This window comes from Vanessa cardui, chromosome 4 (genome assembly GCF_905220365.1).
Source record: "Vanessa cardui chromosome 4, ilVanCard2.1, whole genome shotgun sequence".
In the NCBI taxonomy this organism is placed as follows: Eukaryota; Metazoa; Arthropoda; class Insecta; order Lepidoptera; family Nymphalidae; genus Vanessa; species Vanessa cardui.
In genome coordinates, this window is record NC_061126.1 from 10,012,014 (window position 1) to 10,026,106 (window position 14,093).

The following is a 14,093-nucleotide window of genomic DNA, read 5'->3' on the forward strand; positions in this document are numbered from 1 at the left end:
AGATCTCGTATCGGAAACGGGAAGTGGGTACAAAACTGTAACAAAACGAACCAAGGAGGTACATTGTTTTGGAAATAAATCCTCATTTGTAACAAGGAAACATAAGTAGGCTAAAATTTACTTCACTATTTATTGGAAATGCCAAATCTCTATTCATAATTGCGATAAGTTTTCAAATATTTTGTTCCATTATTTTATTTTAGGAGACTTCTTAAATTCAATATCTTCAAGGAAAACTAATTATTGTGCTCCAATTTTCGATGTGTTGCCTTTGTTTTGTACAACTTGTTACTCTTTGTTTCAACAAACCCTGTCTTTCAAACGATCCTGCTTTGTAATTTAACTTAATTGTATTTACTAAGTTCCTATACGAGTATTCTTGTGAGAATTTTCGACAGCAAATTTAGTTTTTCACACAAACGCGTCACCTTTGAGATTTCAACATTCAATATCGTATAAAAGTAATTTTGAATGCCATCGACTTTTAATTATTCAATATAATACACATTGAATTCATTTGTATTCAAGACAGGCCGTCGAGCGTCGAATATTGAAGCTTGCATCGGGGCCAGACTAACTGATGTCATGTGGGGCGAGCTCTAATAGGAAGTTAGTTGATTAGACACGCTTGATTAAACATAAGTCGTTAATAAAAATCAATGCCAAGATTATTAAATAAACTCTCCGTCAATTTTATTATTTTTTAATTATAAAATCTTCAAATCGATTTACTACAATTAGGGGGTAATTTAGGTCTATAAACAATTAATCTTTATAGATTTATTACAAAATGTTACCTTAAATTTAATTCACTGCCTCATTTAATGCTATGAGTTAAAAAAAAATGTCGGAGCCTTGTGAAATTAACGAGAATTGGGAAGGCGGTACGATAATCAATTCGTTATAACATAATTAAAAATTGTAAGACTACGAACTTAATGATTGTTACAAATAATTCATTGAAAAATAATTTGTTCAAATCATAATAAACGGGTAAATTATTCTTTCTTGCTGTGAATAGCAACCAAAAGTCATCATTTATGGGGATAAATGACGACGTAGCAATTATTTTCGAGGTTCTGATTATCACCATTATTTACTATTTAACGCATATCAGAGCATAGTATGTTCGTTTTAAATACATGTTCGTTAATAATAAACTAATTCATGATGGGCATAAGTGTGAAAGAATCATGCACCACGCACGGTTGATCTTATACAACCAGACGATACAAAGTCAAAAGACAATTAAACACTCTTGATAGAATTAATGGTCATAACAATTGACATGTATATATTCAATGGCTAAGTATAAAGAATCGTATATATCAGGTAAATCAGGTGTTCACGGATAGTGTAGAAAAAGATTTTCATGTTCTGATATTCAATCAACAGTTAGCAGCATTGAAATTGTATTTGTTGATGGTAGGTACTAATCACTTTTGCAAAATCAATAAAAGCTCGTCTGAATCGACAAAATAGTCTTGACAGATATAGTTTGTTATTGTAGCGTCGAAAGCCGATTCACGGCATTATCGTATTTATTTTGATGCGTATGTTCTGCAACATATAACTTTCCATCATTTCACTGTCGAAAATAATATAGATTATCCAGACGCTTTCGTTTTTTATATACTTAACTGATTCCAAATTTAAAAGTCATCGGTGATGTATGTTACAACAACTGCGCATAAATTAACGAAATTTATGCAATTACTACTGAGCATAATTTAGTACTTACTAATTAATTCTCTCACAAAGGCTTTTAATCTATTTTTGTTTAACAATATTGATAATGAATGTTTGGTGAAGGCTATTGAAATAACATTTAAATGTTATTGTTTAAGCTCAATTTAAAGCAGATTATTTCGATATTCATGTAATGGAATCGCTTGGTACCTGTTGGAGTATGTAATTAGTTCAAATGAAATGATGTATTTATATCCAAATTACCGAAATTTCTTCGAATTATCATCAATCCTTTTCGTTTATTTTCGGGTTGGCACAGCGTGTTTTTATAATTGTGCCAGAAATAGGTTTCGGGAAACGTTTACGACAAGCGTTTACTGCCTGACGCAAATTAAGTTTATGCTTATCTCGTGGATAATATAAGTACGTAAACACAACACAAATCTAATTATTTATTAAAGAAATTCCACCTATTTAACGCAGTGGTTGTATGAATTTATAAAAAAGCGTGAGATACATATTAATGTTCACGTATAAAAGGGAAAGAAAGGGTACTACGAAAACCTACACGAGCGTTATGACTAATCAACGCAATGCACAGTTATTTTTGCAGATGTATAACGAATTTTTGTCTGAAATATAAATATGTAATTGTGACAAAAAAAATATTTAGCATAATAACTTGTATAAAATAATATTTGTGTTGATTAATGATTGTAATGCTTCCAAATATTTTAGATTGCCATTAAATATATTTACAACTATTTCGTCTTCAATTAAATGATTTTTTTTACAAAAAAAAAAATGATAATTTATGCTAAGTCTGACAATAATAAATTCTTAGATATCGATGAAAGGCCCAAGGCTAAAATAATGTTATTAACAGCGTTCGAGGGAAACCTCAAAAGCAAAGGGTGCTAATCGAATAATCGTAGGTAGTGAATAAATAAATTCAGACTTAGTTTTAATAGCCTTTGATTATTTTTGTTATAAAATATCTACTAAAATAACGTCGCATTTAAAACCACTACATGTCGCCAAATTAGTAACAAGTAATTAAGTTTTGAAACGTGTAATTGATTTGCACTAACATATATGTATGTAGGTAGTACTACACTCGCTGTCCGGTACTGGAATTTTGATTAAGTTCGGGTTAATTAACCACAACTCATTTAGTAAAATACGAATCGATGCTTAATAAATTTGGACATTTATTTAGTGTATCATAAAAAGACATTATTATTTACATGCGCACTTTTTTTAGATGATTTAATTGATTATGGTAACTAAGTAATCCATTTCGTATTTTCTTTTCTTCTAGCTTTTAAACCCAGCCTAACTCATATTATTTTGATTATATGTTAGTATAATAATTAACTTATCTTCTTAATACAATTACAATGATGACTATCGAATCAAATATTTTCACTTTAATACTTTCAGAAACAAATAGAAAAAGATGAAAACGATAGTGACAAATCTGCGCGAACTTCTTGGCTTATGCTCTTAACTGACCTCCCCTCCCTCCGACAAAAGACAAAGCTTTCATTTTGGACATATTGAGAATACATTAAAAGTCAATATAGATTTGTCAATTAAACAAAAGAACTAATGACCTGTTATAGTTTTATTACAAATGAAGAAGTACAAGCTATGGTATGCTATATATAGTTTACATGATTTGAATGCGTAGTGTATATCTTTATTGCCTTTTGGAACATGACTTTGAAACAAGCTGTTGAAAAATATTGTCATTCATCGAAAAAGAATTGTCCAGGCTATTTGTAAATATTTTGAATGTGGTCAATAAGGTTTACATAGTAGGTAAATACATCTTGTTGCATCATAATATATTGTAATGCATATTATATTATTTGGATAAATTCAATAACTAATCATCGTATAAAAAAAGAAAAACTTACAATACCAATACCGACTCCATTAGTACATTAATATATAATGTACATAACACTTTACTTTGAAAAAATCGTTCCTTGTGAGAAATACAATGAAGTGCGGTGAATGCATTCTAAATAAATTTTAAAATCAAATCATATGTTTTTTGGAAAAAATCATACAAAACTATACGTCAATCTATTAAGCGCTACTGTTATTTAAGCCTGGGCAAGTCACTAGTTAAATCTATGCTATGACTGTCTCATAAGCATCGCAAGACTCAGTTTATACATATATCGTATTTTTTTTTTTTTTTAATAGGTTGGCGGACGAGCATATGGGCCACCTGATGGTAAGTGGTCACCATCGCCCATAGACATTGACGCTGTAAGAAATATTAAGTATTCCTTATATAAATCGTCAATGCGCCACCAACCTTGGAAACTAAGATGTTATGTCCCTTGTGCCTGTAGTTACACTGGCTATGGTATTTCGACTTTTATTGAAGTGCGAGAGTAAGAAGTACAGCATGTAGACATAACAAATCATGCTTTATTTACCTGTACTTTGCAGTTGATATCCTGTTGTTGACGAACTTCTGTGGCTGCGGGCGGTTGACGAAGATGACTCGGTTTTGTTGCTCATCCGCAGCGCCATCCGTAATGCCTGACGTCGTTGCCTCATCCTCATCTAGCGGACAAATTATATAACAATAAAATAAATTTATCGAGTTATTTATGTTTCCATATCTCTTATAAAATATACTAAACCTTATTATGTCCAATTGAATTACACATTCTGTAATTATAATTCGCATATAACCGGAAACTTGGTCTTAGATAAAATATTACAAATCAAATGTCAAAAATTACTAAAACTCTTCGATTATTAATCGAAGTTATTTTATAGAATATGATTGTTATCATCATGTAGGTTGAATTTATTGCCTAAAATTATCTAAACAGTTTTCATAAGTTTCAAAACGAACATAAATACCACTGAGTCTTTAAAAAATCTATATTTTAAAAGAAATATAAAATGTAAACCTTGCTTTTGGTCGAATAGAAATGGTCTTTATTCATTCGTTTGTTTGTTTTCATGGACGACTTATATCACTACGTAAAAACAAGAGACACGAATATATAATTAATGATTAATTTATTTGTATTTATTTGATATGGAATAAATAACAAACGTTCTTTAATTATAAAGACTAATTGCAGTGCAGCCACTTCCGTTACGCTCTGATTCCTTTTATAAATTAACGAGATCTCTCCTAAATTAATATAATTTAGTTATTATTATATGATAAATAAATAACGTTTCAATAATTTTATAAAATTTATTAATCCATCATAATCCTCTTCCTGTCCTTATCCCAATGTTATTTGGGTTCGGCGCAGCATGTGTTCTCCTTTCACACTTCTCTGTCAGACGTCATTTCACAAGTAACATTCTTTCTAATCATATCGTCTTTCACACAATCCATCTCATCATCGCAGTTTCTTGGGTTGTCCTATATTATATAAATATGTTCCTCATTCCTCCGCATTACATGCCCAAACCATGATAGCCGCCTTCCACATAAGTTCTCAGCTATCGGTAGTTAATCTATAAAATTTAGTTATAAAAATCTAATTGTTGAATAAAAGTTCAAATATATTCTTGAATTAATGCACACATTTAACTCTTTTCTTCGCTGTCGAGTAAGAAATAGTTCAAACAACTTTGTTGGCGAAGTGAAAAAGGTCTCTTAAAAATGTATGTGTACTTATACGTCAATAGTGTAAGCTCGGTGATGATATCATACTCAACATGTTATTTTTTTATGATGATTATGATGCTCATGATTTCGTCGGTTATTCATAAATATTAGTAACATGCGAGGATAAATGTATATTATGTATAAATATATGTGTGTGCAAGCAAACGTACACTATCTTCCATTGTTCTCGATACGTACGACTTTTGAAAATATTAACGGCAACTGTCTTTAGACAGACAGTGGAGTCGAGATGGCCCAGTGGTTAGAACGCGTGCATCTTAAACGATGATTGCGGGTTCAAATCCAGGCAAGCACCGCTGTTTCGTGTGCTTAATTTGTCTTTATAATTCATCTCATGCTCAGCGGTGGAAGAAAACATCGTGAGGAAACCTGCATGTGACAAATTTCATAGAAATTCTGCCACATGTGTATCCCACCAACCCGCATTAGAACAGCGTGGTGGAATATGTTCCAAACCTTCTCCTCAAAGGGAGAAGCCTTTAGCCCAGCAGTGGGAATTTACAGGCTGTTGTGTTTGTCTTTAGACAACAATGACGAGGATGAACTTTAATTTAACTTATCTTGTACACTTAATACCTTTTCGAGTACAATAGCTAATAAAAATCTGGCAAAATATATCCAAGCGCAATATTGTCTTTTTGCGATTCAAAGGGGAAATGTTGCTAGTATTCTTGCCACCAAGATTTATACAGTAACTAGTTTAAGTTCATATTTGTATATATTTAAGCATTTAATGTTATTTATAATATGAACATCGTTAATTGTTATAAAGTCGTAAAGTACATAAAGAAAGCTCATTGAAGCGTTTATTTTTTACATTTGAAACACCTTTCAGATTTGTAACACTTTTGTTATATAAATAACGACTAAAATGTTTCACGAAAGCAATTCGGTATCCAGTTTTCAAAAGAATATTTGTCGTACAAAAACGTAAGTGGAATAATAAATGAGAGAGAGATTTTTTTGAGCTAGCTAGAAAGTTACTAAAATAAAACAATCAATAAATTGAAACAGCTTTTGACTGGTCTATTATCAAAAGAAAAACACAAAAACGGCATGGCTGTATTGATAGCTGTCCCCAGCTGACATGACGTCATGAATATGATTCAAACATGGCGGACAAATACCTTTAATGATAATTGCCTCTCACAATCATTAGTGGTATTAATGAATCACTTTTATGATTATGTAATGAAAATTGTTTAAAAAAATATATTAAATATCGTTTTGTTGATAAAATGTTTCACATAAAATTCACATGTCAGTATAGTTTAACACGAATATGAGAAAACGAATGTCTCATCGTATAAAGAGGTCAAGAAGACACTCGCTGAAGAAAGCAAGAAATTGGAATAAGTATTCATGTTCCATTAGATAAATGTATTCTTGTATACATTAAATTAAAATTCTTTGTTCTTTATATTTAAAACTTTAAATTATTAATCATAAATCAAGTCATCGTACAAAACGATTTGTTTTAAAATAAGAGATGATGCAAACGTCCAATGAAACGACTTATTTTAAGGTTGTTTTAACGGTGAAGGGATTGTGTCATCTATACTAATATTATAAACGCAAAAATGATTCTCTATGTTTCTTTGTTGAACTTCAAAACCCCTAAACCGAACCTGGTAATGTTTGGCAAGTAGCAAACTTTTGGAGTTCAAGTTTATATAGCAAGGGCATTGGTTACGTTTTATGTATAGCCTGAATACCGACCCCAAAAGTGATGCCGTAGGTCACAACTAGTATACTACATATATTTTTTCTACATAAATAACTTTACACAATCTTATGCCCTACAGTTACGTTAGCATAACGATAAGAAGTTTAAATAGATATATATTTTATCAAATAATAAACATAAATTTCAAACGCTCTCTGGAAATTTAGCAGTATTAAAATCATGTAATGTTTTGGCAGACATTCTTCCAAGAATTATCTAAATTTTAGGTTACGAGATTTTATTGCTTCTGATATATATAGTCTAACAGTCTATAGTCTAACATACATACAAATCGTATGACGACCTTGTAAATTTATAAGCGATTATTTTTCCTTCATTTATCGATAATAAAACTGCTGTATAAATGACGTGTTTTTTTCTTAATTAGACCACGTTCTTACAAATGTCAGCCAAATAAAACTACATATATGGCATAATTTTTTTTTTAATTAGTAATAATTTCTTACTCTCAGACACTTACTAATATAACCAATTTCATTTACAGATCAATAAAAACCCAAGTGAAAATTGCTTCAAACTAAACACACCGGTGAAGTAAAATTTCTTTATTTAATTCAATTGGTATTTTCTGTTTAGAGAACCCGCAGATAGCTATGTTTATTGTCAAACTCACTCGCAATCACAATCAAATGGTATTTGATTACGAGAGTACCAACTATGCTGAGAAAAGCTTGTTTTCGATTTAAGAGTTTTTTCAAGAACGGATACCAAATTTTATCAATATATAATTTAATTGCTTACTTAGTCAAAAGGAAAAACTTTATTAAATCCGACAAAATTTTTCCTGATTATAAATTTCCTCAAGTTCAATACAATTTAAAAATGTAGGTTTATTTCTCGTCTCACGTAATATATTGTGTATCTATCTTACTGCGTATTAATCACGACATCCACATGCAAATAATCTGATCTTTAATAGCATCGTCGACATCAGATAAAGTTTAAATTAAACTAGATTCAGCAGTTTTTAATACCAAGAACATATTTAAAGAAAATATCTTCAGAAGAGTTTCATAATGACGCGAGTTAAACTTTCTACTTCATTCGTTCAAGGGAATCGTCATCAGATGTTAGGCATAAAAGCCGTCATCGTTCCCTGACTTTCGTTTTTATTCATACCAAATTTCAACAAATCCCATTCAACAGTCTAGCCTTGAAATAGCAACAGGCAGACAGACATTAAGTCAGAGTTACATTCACATTAATAGTATTAGTATAGATTATAATAATAAAGATAACTTCGTCTGTTTAATAACTGATATTAAAAAAGGATTTTTAGGTGTTTTACCATGTAGAAAAAGTAACTTTTATTTTTCCTCTTCTTAAATGTAACGAATAATGTCAGGTTATATGGACTAGGTTTCAGTCCGGACTCTGAAATAGAGTTAAACGATACTCTTTAGGTGAAATAGAAATTTCAAGCAAAATATAAAAATTGCGGACGCATATTGGCATTTACAGGATTACTAGGCTGGAATAGGAATGGTTAGGTTTTTACGAGTTCAATTCTAGTTTAGATGAAACAAATAGTTTGCATGGGTCAAGAATTCTTATGAAGACCATTCGCCGTGCTCTATTAAATACAATAAATATTTGTAACCAATTTCAGATTTGTTAAAGACATCAAATATACAAAAAATATTTAGATATTTAATCCGATTTAACCAAACGTTTCACTAAACATCAGTTATTTTAAATTTCTCTGCAGCTATTTTAGGTCCTACGCAGTAATGATACATGAGTGTATATGGATTAAATGGCATATCTTCTTCGAAACCATATAGATACGCAATTATATTAGCCTTGCCCCCACCCTTGACAGTGCTAGCAAATACGTTAAAAATGCACCGAGGCTAACAGCACTAACCAGGTTTCAAGGTAGCATGCGACGGGTTTCCATATGGAGGTATCCAGATATACACGAAGATGTCTACTAACAAACTCTCTCGTTCATTTATTCACAAAAAGAACTTAGTAATTAATGATGGATGAAATTAAAAACAGATAATTTCTAAATTTTGTCCGGGCTTAGAAAACATTTCGCAACAGCATAAAGAGTAATAAATTAGTAAAGACAAGCAAATCTGTATGTAATATTAAATTATACATATACAATAATTTTAAATTAATTTTGATTTATGCTTTTAAATGAGTGACTGACATTTGAAACTTGAATGATGACATTTTTGCACGGGAATTTCTAATGAAACATATGTGGGCACAAGATTTTCGCAATTTTTTTACTTTTTACACTTAACCTCCTTAAGGTAAATGGAAATTTATTTATGTTTAAAAAACATCATCAAAGAAGATAAAATTGGGGATTAAAAATTATATGTAAGGTGTTATTTCCACGTTAGACAAAATCGACAAAAATGAAATAAACATCAACCAGATCTACAAAATCAAACGACGCGAGGGCAATGTTTTATAGTTGTAGTTAGCGCGTAGTCTTCCATATGAAAACACCAAAAAAGTACCCCAGAAGACTTTATTAACTAAAAGTATACTTAATAAGTGCGTTTCAGACTACTTTTACTATAAGCCGCTTTTCGTATTGATCGAAGTTAATAGGTTTCTTCGTACAAAGTACGCTTCCACCGTATCTTGTAAATTAGAAGTTTCCTTGAATTTTCCTCATTTAGTGTAGGCTTGATCTAACCATAAAACTGAAATAACGTGTTATTTTTATATTATTTTTTATACAGATGCAAAATAAAACGGCAAACGTCTGAGCCTTAATCACACAAGATTGGATATCAAAGTTTTATGTATCGGCAGTTCCCGTCTAGACCTTATTTTTAGTACAACTTTTTTGTTAGGTCACACTGAAAACTTTAAATTCGATGAGGAACCATTCAATCAGGAGAAAAATATGGGTGAAGTATAGAATCATCATACCGCATTTATATTTAGGTTTTTCTGAGTTTGCTTAATTTATTTGCAATTGTCTTGTATCTGCAACGATGCCTCATACGCGATGACAACTAAGTCATGCTTGAAATCATAGGAAACATCTAGACTTCCGACACGTGATACAAACGATATTATAATATTTTTAGAACGAAGTTCTTTATTGCCCTCTCCTTACACTTCAGACACTTGGGGAATGAGAGCTAGGCCACTGTAAATCGAACATACGACCGTCATACGCTTTGCGTATTTATAAGCGTATTAATTTTATTACTTTATTTATTTTTAAAATGTATAGTAAGTATTTCAATTTATTCTGAGATCGTGTTAAAGAGTCAACAAAATTAAGCTTCTTAGCATGTATTGCAATGTACCTTCGACAAAAATGTCTGGAATAATCTGTTACATTTTTACAAATACATATAACATTATCAAGAAAATTATTTAAAAGGAAAATAAATTATATATAAAGGAAGACGCGGTCTAGTAAGTATGAATACATAAATGTCTAAGAACTGATAAGACCGTAAAATGAAAAACATAAGCGGAACAATGTAACTTTCCAATCACTAATCTATGACATATAATACAATTGGAGTGACTGTTTGTAATATTAAAATAGCCCTTTTTTATTTAATGCATACAAATACACGCTACATATACCATATACCAAAATACTTTTTTTACAATTTTTGTCTGTCTGTCTGGTTGTTCCGGCTAATCTCTGGAACGACTGAACCGATGTTGACGGGACTTTTACTGGCAGGTAACTGATTAGGTATATTAATAATAAGGAGTAACTACAATAATTCTTTTTTGTTAAATTCAAACGTGTACAAGGTCGCGAGTACAGCTAGTGTAAAATAAAAAGCTTTTTTATTTTACATTATGCTATGATTGACGATTAGATTAGATAATATATTAATGAATGTAATTAAATTACTCTCAAAATGAGCTCTAAGGAACGTTTTTGTTTGAAATCGGATTAAAATAGTTTACGGTAGAATAAATTATGAGGAGTGGGTAGTTCGTGCCAGACGGGCGTGCACTGGCTTAGCTTTATAAAAAATGAATGACTTATAGCTTTTACAATGCTAATATGCACAGGTGGCCTCTTACAGTCAGTTAGCCTTTACTTGTCTACTTTCCAACCATGAATAAAAAATTGACTTAGCAAAAGAACGTTGTATCACAAGTACCTATTTATTTCGGTCTTTGGAGGATTACCTTTCAAATTATATAAAATAAGATTCATTCTCCCCTTTTATATGAAATTCTATAAGTATATTATACAAGGACTTCAATATATTTACTGTCGCAAATATAATGTAAGGCAATTATTTTTTTGTAATCCGGGAAAACGAGGCCGGGCGTAATAAGTTTTTCTTATTTAGGAAGGGAGAAATCCCTTCATTTTCCATTTCACTGTACGTAATATAATTTGATACACGTTTTTGAGTGAGAAAATAATATAAAAAAATACTGTCATTTACAATTAGGTATTGTAGGTATTACGTATTCGTCAATTTAACAGATTATAAATGAGAAAAAGGTACTGAACAGCTTTGAATCTCGTTATTTAAATGGCAAGAAACCTTTGATTTATAAGATTTTATAGTTCAATCAAATTGTCCGGAAACATATGTAATAAATCGCTTGTATAAATCTGTTCACTTATGAAAGCCCGCTGGGCAGACAGGCAATGTTCATCTCAGTGTTTAATTAACATGCAATAATAAATATAATCTGATTTGTATTTTTTTTTGCTGATAGTATTCGTCTCACGCACATTAAGACCTATTACTATTGTAAGCACGAGCGTCACTCAACAAATTTACAATGGAGGGGCGCACCTTCATCAGTGAATAAATCTTTGATGTTTTAAAAATAGCTTAACGTACGAATTTCACTCTGCAATCCAATGAAGCTTTTAACTGGAGTTTTAATCCACTTATTGTATATGTATCGCAGAACATGTAAGCAGGTTCGTGAGCAGGTTTATTTTTGGATTCTGTTAGGGCTCTCAAAAGCTTAATTTGCAATTGTATCGAACAAGATTTACTATGCGCTTTTAATGGAATCTTGGAAAAGGAGACAATTTTATACTTTTACGATAACTTCGGCTCGAAAACTAACTAAACAAATCGTATCCTTGTCTCTGATTTTTATTATAATTAAATATAATTTAGGTTAAATACGATTTACTTATATTACTTTTATTTTTGCTTTTTTTCAGAAAGATATCGAGAGAAATATGATATCGACAACAGTTCATGTTAAAAAGTAATTTTTATTTTCTATAATTTGGATAAAATGTAAACTACTTAGTTTTGTCTCAAAAAAATCACCAAATATTCACCATAAAAACATGCAAAAAAATGTGCCGAATTTTAAGGTATAATACAATTGGATAAACAGAGCCTAATATCAAGCAAGGAAACTTAAATCTCAAGCAACATTATATCAACATCATTTTTACAAATAACATGGTGTTAGTACATAACATACATACATTTTCTTTTACAGGAAAATGACATCTTAAAGAAGATTAATTACAAAATCAGTAAGCATTCAAATAAAATCTGTAAACTATATCATTAATACATATATTTTAATTGCTTGTTTTAGATATAGGTAACTGTTTGATAACAAAGAAATAGAGTTAATTTCAAAGTAGATAATTAGATAACAAGAAGATAAAATAAGACATCACACATTCCTACTCAAGAGTAGATTGTTGCAAGTCATCTCATTACTCGAGTTATTTAAGAATTGTTTTTAATACAATGTTGAGGAGAGACGGGGTTTTTCAAAGTTGTAACTATATGAGATCATTATTTAATACTTTTAATTTAATTATTTAAAACATTTAATATATATTATGTTGTTAGTTTTGATCTCTGAAGATAAAGACTAAAGATAGAAAAACAGCTCAAACCTTTTATGAAGCAAATTATATATAATTGTTTAGTTGATATGGATATAGTAATGAAAAATTAGTGATATAATAAATAAAAATTTGTAAAATAACCATATCAACTTTCCTAAAATTCACTTGTTGAATAATAAATATTTCTAAGAAAATAAAGAAACTACTACCTTGGGTTAATAAAACATGCCTTGATTCTAATCAGTCTTGTTGGCCGTGTCAAGGCCAGTACACAGCTACTAACGGAGCTGATGTTAAGGTTAACATGAAGGTTTTACTTTACTACATTGATTTAATTTAGGGCCCATAAACTGTATCATATTTTTAATGTAAACATACTCATACAGGAGTTAGAATTTATAAAATTCAATATTCATACAGTGACTTTTGGTTCAAATACATAATTTATATATACTTTTATATTCAACCCTACTTCATTAAAATAATAATTAAATATTTGACAACATCACATACATTACTCTGATTCAAATGTAAGCTAAAGCACTTGTGTTATGGAAAATCAGAAGTAATGACTGTACCACAATATTGTTAATTCTATTCTATTTATCTCACTTCCTGAAAAATATTATAGCCAACACAACTATAATTTTGTGATTCATGCTTAGGGTTATTTACTAAAAATTGTGTTGCTAACATTTGTTTTATATAAAAATGTTCCTGTTAATTATTGTTTGTCATGAACATACAATGGTATTGTTCCATTTTTAGTTTAAGGCTAAATGAAATAATCTTGATTAAGCAATACAATATTATAATATCCGAATCATTAATATTTACCAAATTAATTTGCAGTTAATATTTAACATATTTTTATTTGCAAACAATGGGTTTAGGCTTTTCTAAACACAGTTTATATTCATACATAAAATTACATTATAAATATGGAGTATATATATATACTATCATCTTAATATTAAGTTCTACTTATTAAATAGTTTTATTCAGCTCGACCTGTACAGTATAATTATTTGTTTGGGTCAAAATTAGAAATTGAAATTTAAGTACCTTCCTGTTGCCAGATTGACCTGAAATTTGGTAGTAACCTTTAATTTTATTTATAACAATATAACATAATTAATGTGTGCATACATAGATTCCATCATATGTTATAA

General features: G+C 30.1%; 1 protein-coding gene across 1 annotated transcript in view; it reads right to left on the bottom strand.

Moving 5' to 3' along the window:
- Positions 1-14,093, bottom strand: part of LOC124544129 (probable phospholipid-transporting ATPase IA) — a 106,015-nt gene that overhangs the window by 26,273 nt on the left and 65,649 nt on the right. The window contains exon 3 of the mRNA XM_047122579.1: positions 4,146-4,275. Coding sequence (XP_046978535.1) covers positions 4,146-4,275 — 130 coding nt within the window. The remainder of the gene's footprint in view (positions 1-4,145; positions 4,276-14,093) is intronic.